The sequence below is a fragment of the Aotus nancymaae genome, unplaced genomic scaffold (assembly GCF_030222135.1).
Source record: "Aotus nancymaae isolate 86718 unplaced genomic scaffold, 86718_ANA_hifiasm-v0.15.2.pri h1tg000009l, whole genome shotgun sequence".
NCBI lineage: Eukaryota > Metazoa > Chordata > Mammalia > Primates > Aotidae > Aotus > Aotus nancymaae.
The window spans coordinates 9738587-9751703 of record NW_026988420.1 but is presented as its reverse complement, the minus strand read 5'-3'; the positions used below and the strand labels follow the sequence as shown (position 1 = coordinate 9751703).

The 13117-nt window shown below is 36.6% G+C and overlaps 1 protein-coding gene across 2 annotated transcripts in view; it reads right to left on the bottom strand.

The window, feature by feature from the left end:
* The window catches only part of GPALPP1 (GPALPP motifs containing 1), a 42437-nt gene that overhangs the window by 10794 nt on the left and 18526 nt on the right, over window positions 1–13117 (bottom strand). For both annotated transcript variants that reach the window (XM_012465191.2, XM_012465190.2), the window contains exons 5-7: window positions 9834–9965; window positions 9292–9456; window positions 4669–4767 (exon numbers count right to left, since the gene is read on the bottom strand). In XM_012465191.2, coding sequence (XP_012320614.1) covers window positions 4669–4767; window positions 9292–9456; window positions 9834–9965 — 396 coding nt within the window. The remainder of the gene's footprint in view (window positions 1–4668; window positions 4768–9291; window positions 9457–9833; window positions 9966–13117) is intronic.

The following is a 13117-nucleotide window of genomic DNA, read 5'->3' as shown; positions in this document are numbered from 1 at the left end:
TCAATATGAGGTTAAAGAGAATAACTCAAATAGTTCAAAGGACTGAATGATATTGCTATACCAAAATGGGTTCATTCTCATTTACTTCTTTATCAAAACTTGGTTTCTTAACTCTTAGAAGTATAAAAGAACACAATTGATGCTAAAACTTGTCTTAAATTTTTTTTCTTTTATTTTTATTTCAGTAGCTTTAGAGGTATAAGTGGATTTTGGTTATATGGATGAAACTGTACAGTGGTGAAGTCTGAAGCTTCAGTGCACCCATCAACCAAGTAGTGTACATTGTATGAAACTTGTCTTATTCTGGCAATAAGTAACATTCATCCAAAGACCAGGAACTAACTAGAAAAAAAGTTTTTCATTAAAAGAGTAAGTTAAATTTACATTTTACTTTTTGTAGTTAATAATTATCATTTTTTTTTTCCCCGAGTCAGAGTCTTGCTCTGTCGCCAGGCTGGAGTGCAGTGGCATGATCTCCGCTCATTGCAACCTCCATCTCCTGGGTTCAAACAATTCTCCTGCCTCTGCCTCCTGAGTAGCTGGTATTATAGGCATGCACCACCACACCTGGCTAATTTTTGTATTTTTAGTAGAGACCCAGTTTCACCATGTTGGCCAGGCTGGTCTCGAACTCCTGATCTTGTAATCCACCCGCCTCAGCCTCCCAAAATGCTGTGATTACAGGCATGAACCACCACACGAGGCCCGTACGATGAAAATTTTTAGATGTCAAGTTAAAAAATACAGTTTTAGGGCCAGGCATGGTGGCTTATGCCTGTAAGCCCAGCACTTTGGGAGGCCAAGGCTGGCAGATCACCTGAGGTGAGGAATTCAAGAGCAGCCTGGCCAACATAGTGAAACCCCATCTCTACTAAAAATTCAAAAACTAGCCAGTATGGTGGTGTGTGCCTGTAGTCCCAGCTATTTGGGAGGCTGAGGCAGGAGAATCGCTTGAACCCAGGTGGAGGTGCAGTAAGCTGAGATTGTGCCACTGCACTCCAGCTGGGTGATGGAACAGAGTGAGATTTGGTCTCAAAACACACACACACACACACACACACACACACACACACACAGTTTTAGGGGATACCAAGTAAAAACATTTGAAGGTCTCAAAACACACACACACACACACACACACACACAGAGTTTTAGGCGATACCAAGTAAAAACATTTGAAGACACTGCTGGTCTCCAACTAACTGGTTGAAAAGAAATATAGATTCCTCAGTCCCATCATAGATATAGTGAATTAAAACTGCCAACTGTGGGTCTCAGAAACCTTGCTTTTACTACTCAAGTTCTGATAGAGGTGATCCACTGGATGTGGAATCCACTTGTAGATCATTCTTTCTAGTAGTTTGGTATTAATAGGAGATAGGATGCCAACACAAAGGAGTGCAGTAAGGTTAATTTTTAGATGGAAAACCATGTATGCAGCATTATATATATGTATAAATGTAAAAAAGCTAACTCTCTTAGCACCATTTCTCCACATTTCTCCTCCCTTCCCTTGCTTTCCCATCTTTTCTTGCTAATGAGATAATAACTCCTTAGTGAGGTAGTAATGATGAAGCTTGACAGGCTAACAAGAGTTGTTAGGGGAAGGCCTAAATATATAACAAAGAGCTGGAGAAAATAGAGAAGAAAGTTTGAGCAGATGGGTGGAGATATGAGAAAGAATGGAGTTGTATGGACCTTAGTACTTTACCTAAAGCCACTACTGAGGAAAATGATTAATAACGATGAACAAAATTGTGTATAAGGTAACAAAAAGCAAACAAAAATGAACTAAAGATGGCAGGTTTCAATGTACCAATTCCTTATATTAGTAAGTTAAACATGAACAGAGACAGAGGAATACATTAAATCACTGGACTATTATTATGCAAGCAATCAAAACAATTCAAGTGCTCAAATTCATGATGATAAAAGAAATAAACTTTAATATCAGTTATTTCAGGTGTACTACTGTTGGTCTGATTTAGGATAATCTGCACACTTTGACACACAGGATCAAACTAGTGCTAAATTATAATAAAATTAAAACACCTAGAGGCAGTCAATTCACTGAAAATCAAAAGCTGAAACTGATTGATGTAAGAGATTAATCTGCTAAATTACTAATTTGCTGATTTACCATATTTAATCATTTAACACAAATGTTTGCATTTTCTAACAATTTACAATATTTAGAGCATTTTTTATTTATTAAAAAATTTTTTTTAGAGACAGGGTCTTGCTCTGTGTAGACCCTGCCGTGGAGTGCAGTGGTGTGGTCATAGCTCACTGTAACCTCAAATTCCTAGGCTCAAGTGATCCTCCAACCTCAGCCTCCCAAGTAGCTGGGACTATGAGTTAATTTTTTACCTTTTTATTTTGGTAGAGATGAGGTCTCACTATATTGCCCAGGCTGGTCTCTAACTCTTGGCCTCAGGAGATCCTCCCTTCTGAGTCTCCCCCAAAGTGCTGGGATTACATGTGTGAGCCACCATGGCTAGCCAAGAGCAATTCATTTTAGAATAAGATGGGTTTGTAACGGCTTTTGAAAACAAATGCCAAACTTCTTGATGGTTTTTATTTTGTCTTCATTGAAGTATTTTAAAAACTGCTTGATTTATCAAAAGCTAAGGTTTCTAGAGTGGTTTAGTCTTAAGACTATATTAATACTTTGAATAGAAAGTATCTTGAATTTCATCATGAGTAGAACCCTAATTTTTTGGATGTATTTTAAAGTAACTTGTAAACATCACTACATGTCCTCCTAAATACCGAAGCATGCATTTACTTTGAGTTCAATATTTGTTTATGCATTTTTAAGATAAATGTACATATGATGAAATGCATAAATATTAAGTGTATAGTCAGTGAGTTTTATAGTTCAAACTTCAATCAAGATCTGGAAACTTTCTATCACTTCAGGCATAGGAAAGTATGCTGTTTCCTAGTCAAATTCCATACCCCTATTCCAACTACTGGCATTCTAATTTTTTTTCACCATAGATTGATTTTGCTTATTCTAGAGCTCCATATAAACACAATAAGAAGTATGTACTTGCTTGTGTAAGACTTCTTTCACTCAGCATAATGACTGAGATTCATAAATGTTTTATTTATTTGTAATGTGTCTCTTTTTATTGGCGAGTAGTTTCGTTCATACCACAGTTTGGTTTCTCTTACTGATAAACACTTGAGCTGCTTACTGTATTTAACTATTACAAATAAAGCACCTATGAAATTCTTGGATAAGTTTTTTTGTGGCTATTAAGAACAACATATTCAACTCTTTGCGTGGTTATGTTTTCATTTTTCTTAAGTAAATACCCAGAAGGAAAATAGCAGGGTACGTGTCTGTTTAGTTTGATAAGAAATGCCAGTTCGGAAAAAGGCTTAGCTTATTTATTTTCAGCCATTGGTCTTTTCTTACATAACTCGGTATGGCTCTAAATTTTCCCTCTAAATACCACTTCATATGGCATCCCACCCATTTTGATATGTTGTATTTTTGTCATTCAGGTCTACATTTTTTAACTGCCATTATCATTTTTTCTTTGATGCAAAATTTAAATTTTTGAGTTTTTCTGATTTCCAGTTTTTAAGTTATTCTGAACCCAAACTTCAATTCTTCGTGGTCAGAGAATTTGGTTTGAATGACAGTAATTCCTTCAATTTTGTTGAGACTTGACTTTTGAGCTAGTAAGTTTTCATAAATACTCCAAGTGGGCTGAGTTTTTGGTCAATTTCCAAAAATCTTTTAAGCATGCTTCACTGTGGTACTGGTCAACATATATACAATAAATCAAGCTAACTATATTTTAGAGCATGGAATTTTCTTTAGTGAATATACTGGGAACAGAAAATAATTTTCCTAAATACCTTTCAGGGACCAATGGGTTCAGTAATTTACATTTATTCTTTGAGCTGGGACATTTATCATTTTCTTTTTGTGCAGGCACCATCCAACATTTACCATTTTTTTAAAAGACAGAATATAACAAAATAATATGCCAAATGAATACTGACCATTCAAATTGGTCAGTATTGAACTACATTCAAAAAACATTTTTTCTCTCATATTTAAATATTTATATACAACTTTCCAAATCTGCTTATAATTTAAACATTTATAAATGGAGGCTCTCCATGAGTAGCGTTCTTGCTTTCTCTCATCAAGTGCTACCTATCATCTCTAGTAATTAGATTTCTGCTAATTTAATAAGTAAAATTTGAATTGGAAGACACAGAAGAACTTTATAAAAATACATATATATATGTTGCGTATATATTTTTATACATTTATCCTGAAAAGTGTTTTTCAGGATAGATGTATAAAAAGTGCATGGTAAAGAGGCAGACATATCAAAGAAAGAGAAATAGGTAAAAGAAAAAAAATAAAAAGAAAACTAAAAGAGGAAAAAGGCTATATATTTTGTTTCTGGCTTTTTTTTTTTTTCTTTTGAGACAGAAGGCAGGGAAGGCCTTCAAGTGATCTTCCCACCTCAGCTGGCAAATTAAAAAAATTTTTTTAGAAACAAGATCTTGATATGCTGCCCAAGCTGGTCTTGAACTCTTGGCCTCAAGTGATCGCCTGCCTCAGCCTCCCAAGTAGCTGGGATTATAGGCAAGAGCCATCACACCTGGCTCTATACATCTTATTTTCTTACTTACATTATATGAAGATACCTGCTCAGCCAGTCTCTTATCTCTTCCTGATAATATATGTTCTTCATCTTTCTTATTGGATGACTTCCTTGCTTCTTGTGTTTCCTGAGGAATGAACACAGATAACACACTACTGAATCATAAAACTAAGATAAAATAAAAAATATTATTTTTACTTAGATTAAGTAACAAGAGACACAACCAATCCAGGCTTGTGAAATTCCTTCTGATTAGAAATATTAACATACTTGGTCAGGCACAGTGGTTCATGCCTGTAATCCTAGCACTTTGGGAGGCCGAGGCGGGTAGATCACTGAGATCAGGAGTTCAAGACCAGCCTGGGCAACATGGTGAAACCTTGTCTCTACTGAAAATACAAAAGTTAGCCAGGCATGGTGGCGGGTGCCTATAATCCCAGTGACTCAGGAAGCTGAGGCAGAAGAATTGCTTGAATCTGGGAGGCAGAGACCGCTGTGAGCCGAGATTGCAGCATTGCACTCTAGCCTGGGAGATGGAATTAGACTCAGTCTTAAACAAACAAACAAAAAACCCTGAAATATTAACATACTTGATAAGGGATCAGTAACTGCTCTAGTCTATGATTTTCTTGAAAACAAGAAAAAAAAAACATATCCCAATCACCCTATTTATTGAACTACTATATCTCACTAACAATGGTGAGATACAGAAGTGAAAATAAGGCTTAAAAATGAACACAGATAACACACTACTGAATCATAAAATTATAAAATATCCTACATTACTGCTTTCAAAAATAATAAAATCAGCATGGAGGGAAAAAAACAGAGAAAAAGAAATAAAAGGTGTGTATTTTGAAAAAAAAAATGCATTTATTCACAGATCCTAGCACTATGTAGCAAATTGTGGACTATGTAGCAAACTCCAAAGAATCTACCAAAAAAACTCCTGGAACTACTAAGCAAGTAGAGCAAAGCTGCAGGATACAAGGTCAATATACAAATACAGCAGCAAGAGGCCGGGCGTGGTAGCTCATGCCTATAATCCTAGCACTTTGGGAGGCAGAGGCAGGTGGTCTGCCTGACCTCAGGAGTTTGAGACCACCCTGGGCAACATGGTGAAACCCTGTTTCTACTAAAATACAAAAAATTAGTTGAGTGTGGTGGCAAGTGCTTGTGGTCCCAGCTACTTGGGAGGCTGAGGCACAAGAACTGCTTGAAGCTGGGAGCCGAAGGTTGCAGTCAGCTGAAATGGCGCCACTGTACTCCAGCCTGGGCGACAGAGCAAGACTCTGTCTCAAAAAAACCCCAAAACATTTTTTATATATATATATATATATATATATATATATATATATCTCAGTAAGAAGAAACTGGAATTTAAAACAAAACTATCATTTATATTAGTACACACACACATGAAGTGCCTAGTCTAACATATTTTAATTAGAAAAAATGTTACAGTGATATTCTAGAGAATATGCTCCCAACCAGGAATGGGGAAGGCCCATATAAAAACTACTGAAAACCACTGGTCTCTAAGCATATATATGTATATACATATATATACACACACACACATACATACATACATACATATATATTTTTGAGATGGAGTCTCCTCTGTCACCAGACTGGAGTGCAGTGGCGCAATCCCAGCTCACTGCAACCTCTGCCTCCCAGGTTCAAGTGATTTTCCTGCCTTAGCCTCCAGAGTAGCTGGGATTACAGGCGGCCACCACCACGCCCAGCTAATTTTTGTATTTTTAGTAGAGATGGGGTTTCACCATGTTGGCCAGGATGGTCTCAATCTCTTGACCTCATAATCACCCTGCCTCAGACCCCCAAAGTGCTGGGATTACAGGGGTGAGCCACTGCGACCAGCCTCTAAGCATATTCTTATATTGTTTTTATTTACTTAGGAAAACTAAGGAGGCCTCATGGACTAAAACAACACTGTATTTAATAAAGCAAGTTAAAAACATAGAAATAGCTCATTTCTACAATTTCCCGGAAAATAGATGCTTTTGCTTATAAATATTAAAAGAAAAGTGATGTTATGGTGTAATGGAGATAAAAACCTAACCATTTAATATTAAGAGGTAGTAGATATTGTCGAGTGGGAAGCGAGGAGGTAACTGATCTCATTCAATTAATGTATGTAAAACATTTTCATTACTTTCTAAAGAGCAATCTTATTTCTTTGAGGCCGTATTGGCTAAATTAATGTGAGAACAGTAGAGGTATGAGAGGTATGCTGGAAAAACAAATAAAATAAGTAGGATGGAGTGGAGAGAACCTATCAATAAGGAAATATGGCTAACATCTGTCATAAAAATTAGTCATGAACTTTACACAGGATCAAAGACAACAGAAAATGAATAGCTCTGTGATACTATATAGTTTGTGACATAAATATAAGTCTGTGATACTATACTCTGTAATATAGTATTATATAAAATTTAAGAGGTATTAATCATCCCTTTATGAGTCCACTGCAAATACTAAACAAAACATTTCAGCACAGAAAAGAATGACCAGGTTTAAAGAAGTCAGTCACAGGGATTAAAATCTCTTAAGTTCAAACAATACAAGTTTCCATGTGTTCCATTATTCCATGGTATTTTCCTCCAAGGAAGACTCCCTGTATATCTGGCTGTAAGCCAGACATTCATTTACAATGAGGAACAGAAGGATATAAAAAAGAACAAATAAATATAGACACAAATAAAAAAACCATGTAGGCAAGGGAATTAACTGTCTTTTTGGAGATAATTTTAGAGGCTAAATTATAAAAACTCCAATAAATAATTTTTATTTATTTCAAAACCAGCTAAGAAAGAATAAGCATTCCAACACCAGCCTTTCAAGGTTTTTGTGGCCCTCTTGGATCCACATCCTTTGCTGCCTCTCCTGCCCCCATGTGTGCTGGTTCACCTCACCTTCCCTTACAGCTCTTAGATTCTCTTTAATCTTAGGACAAAAGAGCAATTATGTATGATGCTGCCCAATATGCAGGCAGGTTGCTCAAGTGTGGAGTCTGCTACATGCCCTCCACAATTTAAGGGTACCACTGTTTATTTCACAGGCAGTTCCCCACTAAAATGAAAACTCCTTAAGAAGCACTTGCATCTTTCTATCACTTACAACCAAATACAATTCCTGACAGAGCAGGAGAATTGATCATTACGGATTGAAAATAGAAATCCTGATACTTCTAGGTACTGACGAATGAGATAACAGAGTTAGTGGAATGAACTAAGTGTGGAACTGCTTTAGTCAGAACTGATAAATTTATAATCGTGACAATTAGTCAAGCATTTGAGAATTGAATAGGATGTCTTACAGAAATTAAAACCTTTAGAGAGATGTTGTGCACAGTGGCTCACGCCTGTAATCCCAGCACTTTGGGAGGATCGCTTGAGCCCAGGAGCTTGAGACTAGCCTGGACAACACAGCAAGACCTTGTCTCTACAACAATAAAAAATAAAAGAATTAGCTGTGTGCCTGTAGTCCCAGCTCCTCAAGAGGCTGAGCCCAGGAGTTTGAGGCTGCAGTGAGCTATGATTGTGCCACTGCAGTCCAACCTGGGTGACAGAGAGACCTTGTCTCTTAAAAAACAAACAAACAAACAAACAAAAAGAAAAATAAAACCCACAGATGGAGTAAATTTAAGGAGTAGTGCTGGAGATATTGGTTTAATTCCTAATAGACAAGGAAATGTTTCATAATAAACAGAAATAGATTCAAAAAGAGAAACTTAAAAATAATGTATTCTATGCATACAGATTTTTTTTTTGAGATTTAGTCTTGCTCTGTCACGCAGGCTGGAGTGCAGTGGCGTGATCTTGGCTCACTGCAGCCTCCACATCCTGGGTTCAAGTGATTCTCCTGCCTCAGCCTCCCAAGTAGCTGGGATTATAGGATCATGCCACCATGCCCGGCTAATTTTTCTATTTTTAGAAGAGGCAGGGTTTCACCATGTTGGCCAGGCTGGTCTTGAACTCCTGACCTCAGGTGATCCATCTGCCTCAGCCTCTGAAAGTGCTGGGATTACAGGTGTGAGCCACTGTGCCCAGCTGGTATTTTTGGGATAATTTATTAATGATAGTGCTTCTTGTCTATCTTTACAGTAACATAAAGCTTAGTGCACCTAAGATATGATCATTTTGAGAGAGATTTCTCTAGGTGTCACTTAATTTGCTAGGTTAATCTGCAGCTTTGTTTTTTTTTCCAAAATATTTTAAAAGATACATGTTCATAAAGATAGTATGATATAAAAAGACCAGGGAATCTAGAGTTAGAAAGGTCTAAAATGAAATTGTTTTTCATCACTTACTAGTTCTGTGACCCTAGAAAAGTTGACCTCATGCAGGTTAGTTTCTCCATCTGTAAAATAAGGTCATTATACCTACGTCTCAGAGTTTTCTTGAGGTTTAAATGAGACTGTTTATTGGTAAATAGTAAGTAAACAGCAAGCAATTGGTGTCACTTTCCTTCCTCATAACCTTCCTCCAGAGGAAAATCTGTATTATCCTTTTGGAATCATAATTTAAAAAAAATAGTACCCTTAAAAAATTTTGCATTATGTCTTTTCAAAATCCAGCCAACACGAACAGAAATACATGAACAAACAAACAACACCTCTCACCTTAGCTTTCCTTTCCCTATCAGCTGGAGTATCTGTCCAGATTGATCGATCTCCAGATTTGTCATCAGCTCTTCTCTTAAAAGTCCTTGGCCCAAGACCAAAGTCTTTCATTTCTGGAGGAAGTTCAGTCATCCATGACTCTCTTACAATGGGTTTAGATGAATCCTTTAAGAGAAAAAAAAAAAGAAGAGAAAAAAAAAAGAAAAGAAAAAAAAACAGCATGGAAAGTATATATAGTGTATGAGTACATATACATGTATAAGCAACTATGTCATGCAATTGAAGTTTTAAAGTTACTTAACAAACTCTAAAAGAAAGGATTGATGTTTTGTCACATATGTGTGTCACAAACATTACAAAGACTTTAATCCAATTTGTTATTTTTCTTTTATAGTTTTTGGGTTCTAACTCCTAAGTTAAAAAAATATATATGTTATACATAAAAATAAAATATATTACAAGTTATATAGTTTAGTGTTTATTTCTAAAATTTACATTTTTAATCTATTTAGTTTATTTCCTAAAATGTCTTTAAAACTTACATCATCTCCTTTGGTCAGTTTTTCTTTCATTCTCTGGGCCCTTTTTTCAAACTCTGTCGTTACATTATAGTTAACTGGTCCTTTTGCAGGCATTGGTCCAACAATGTCCTCATCTTCACTGCTGTCTGTTTCCTTTTAAAACAAGACATTACCTTTAAACCAAGAGCAGAGCTACAGGTTATAAAAAATAATTCTAAATTACCTAATTTAACTGAAACTTATTTTCCATAAAAAATAAAAAAGTAAACAATGTATTGCTGGCTCATCACTGAACCATGAGGACTTTTTCCTCACCTTCCTCAAGTGCCTAGCACAGAGATGACAAATCCATGGCATGCAGATCTCTCTCACCTCTCCTCCTGATGGACACAGATGTAGACTTAAAGGTCTTCTCAAAATAGTACAATAATTAGACAATTATATGCTGTCTTGTGGCTTACTCTAACACACACAGACACACACACAGACACACACACACACATGCACACAAACACATTCTTAATAACTATGGATTTTGGCATACATCTCACTTGATCCTTGTAAAAAAACTATAAAATGGCACTATTTCTGTTTTTTCTTTTTCTTTAGGAAACCTAGGCTTAGAAAGTGTAATTAGAATAGGTAAACAACTTGCCTGGTTTTATAAAACTATTATCTAAGAATCAAATATTCCAAGATCAAGGCCAGTATTTTTTCTGTGTATATGACAGGGGTCCCTCTATTATTTTATCTCAACTGTTAGTGATTTAAGTGTTTCTAGCTTATATCTACAATAGTAAGCTTTCTAATGTCACAGACATTATGTTAAACATATTTATAACCCCTACAAATATAAATATTTGGTGACACAAAATGTTCAGATGTAAAAGATATAATGAACTTTTTAAAACTATGAAACATGAAAACAAAACAAAGCACAAACTATAAAAGGCATGGCACCAATACAGGATTAGTGGAATAAGCTAATGATAGTCTTACTTCCATCTTAATAAAAGATGGTTTTATAAAGGTAGAATTTTAGCATGTATTGGTAAGATGATGCCTGCAATTTTTAGAAATAAATATCATTCATGTTTGGAGGCAAACAAAATGGGGATGGAGAAGCAAACAGGAAATTAGGCCAAACACACCAAATTGAAAATCAGAAACAGAATAATATGTCCAAATCCTATCTAGGTATTAAATCATTTTGGTGTCCTGGATGAGTTATTTCTTTTAATTAAAAAAAATGGTGTATATTTTATCCAGAATTACAATAGAAATTAGGTACCCTACTGGTTTATACTTTGGCCTGACTTTGCTGAAGGCCTCATTTGCCAGTGTACTAGCCTTGTGACTTCAGGTATGTTATTTAACCTTTCTAAGTGCTGGTTTTCTTGTCTTTGACATGGGAATTATAACAGCTTCTTTTTTTTTTTTTTTTTTTTTTTGAGACAGAGTTTAGCTCTTGTTACCCAGGCTGGAGTGCAATGGCACGATCTTGGCTCACCGCAACCTCCGCCTCCTGGGTTCAGGCTATTCTCCTGCCTCAGCCTCCTGAGTAGCTGGGATTACAGGCACGTGCCACCATGCCCAGCTAATTTTTGTATTTTTAGTAGAGATGGGGTTTCACCATGTTGACCAGGATGGTCTCAATCTCTTGACCTCGTGATCCACCCACCTCGGCCTCCCAAAGTGCTGGGATTACAGGCGTGAGCCACCGCGCCTGGCCCTAATTATAACAGCTTCTACCAATAACTATTCTATTGCCAAAAGAACCCAGCACTTTGTTCACCCTCTGGAGCCACACCCTTCTGAGGGAACTGGGACCTTCTCTAATACCTGGGGAAAAATATTGATAATTCTAGGCCAGTCACTGAAAAAAAAGTAGTAACTATTGTATGGACATGTTTTTAAAGTAGTTACTTTGGTCTTACTCTTCTTGCTCAGATGACTGGTTTAGGCATGGACATATGACACAATTTTTGTGAAATAAACACAAAAGGTCTACAGCAAACTGGTAGGGTTTTCCTTCTTCTAAAAAAGAGGCACAGGGAAAGGACCAATCCTCTGTGTCTGGACACTGCTAGCTGTGTGTAAGTCTTAGAACTTTGGCAGGCTTCTTGGTATGATGAAGACAGCCAGCCTAAGAGAATTAACACCTTGTTAATTCTCTTATAGAGCAGGAAGGTAAAAAAAAACTGGAGCCCTTGATGATATCATGAGGAGAATGAATTAATCAAGCCTGGAATGATCTTACCTCTAGACCTCTTATTATATATGAAACATATTTTCCTTATTTTGAAAATACAGAACAAGTATCACCAAGGAAATTAACCCATTTGCTAAGTAAGTAAGTTAAGATAAAGTTCCATTTTGAGTTGGATTTTCTGTTATTTGCGGCTGAAGGCATTCAGCTGATACACTACCTCCCTCGATTGCTGTTTGGATTAAGTTAAGTTTATGCTGCTGTTGCATTGTCTGGCTTGTGGTAAGTGCGCAAGAAATGTCAACCATTAGTATTATTGTGTATTTTTTTTTTTTTTTTTTTGAGACAGAGTCTTGTTCCATCACTAAGCACCAGGCTGGAGTGCAATGGCGCGATCTCGGCTCACTGCAAGCTCTGCCTCCCGGGTTCAAGCAACTCTCCTGCCTCAGTTTCCTGAGTAGCTGGGACTACAGGCACACGCCACCACACCCAGCTAATTTTTGTATTTTTAGTAGAGATGGAGTTTCACCATGTTGGCCAGGATGGTCTTGATCTCTTGACCTCGTGATCCACCCGCCTCGGCCTCCCAAAGTGCTAGGATTACAGGCGTGAGCCACTGTGCCCGGCCTATTGTGTATGTTTTAATTTGGGGAGATATGCTGGGAATGAGGCTAAGAGAAGCCCATTTTTGAGAAATGAAAATCTGAAACTGGTCTTTTGAAAAAGTTTCAATTAAAGGGAAATTATAAACAATCAGAGCAAGAATACCTCACACATGGACCTACAGTGTAATCCCTCACATCTCACCAAAAGAAGTTAGGGAATGTAGAATGTGTACCACCTAGGAAATGATGTAAGCAATCCATTTGCTAACTAGGTAGGTTAAGACAAAATTCCAAGTGTGAATAATGCTAAATTACTCTACATCTTTGAAAACTTTTTTCCCGATTTTTTATTTTGAAAAATTTTTAACCTATATAAAAGTGCTAAGATGAGTGCAATAAACACCAATATGTCCTTGCTGAGATTTACCGAGTAAATCTCATTTTTTTTGTTTGTTTGTTTTCTGTTCCTCTCCCCCTTGAGATTGACAGAC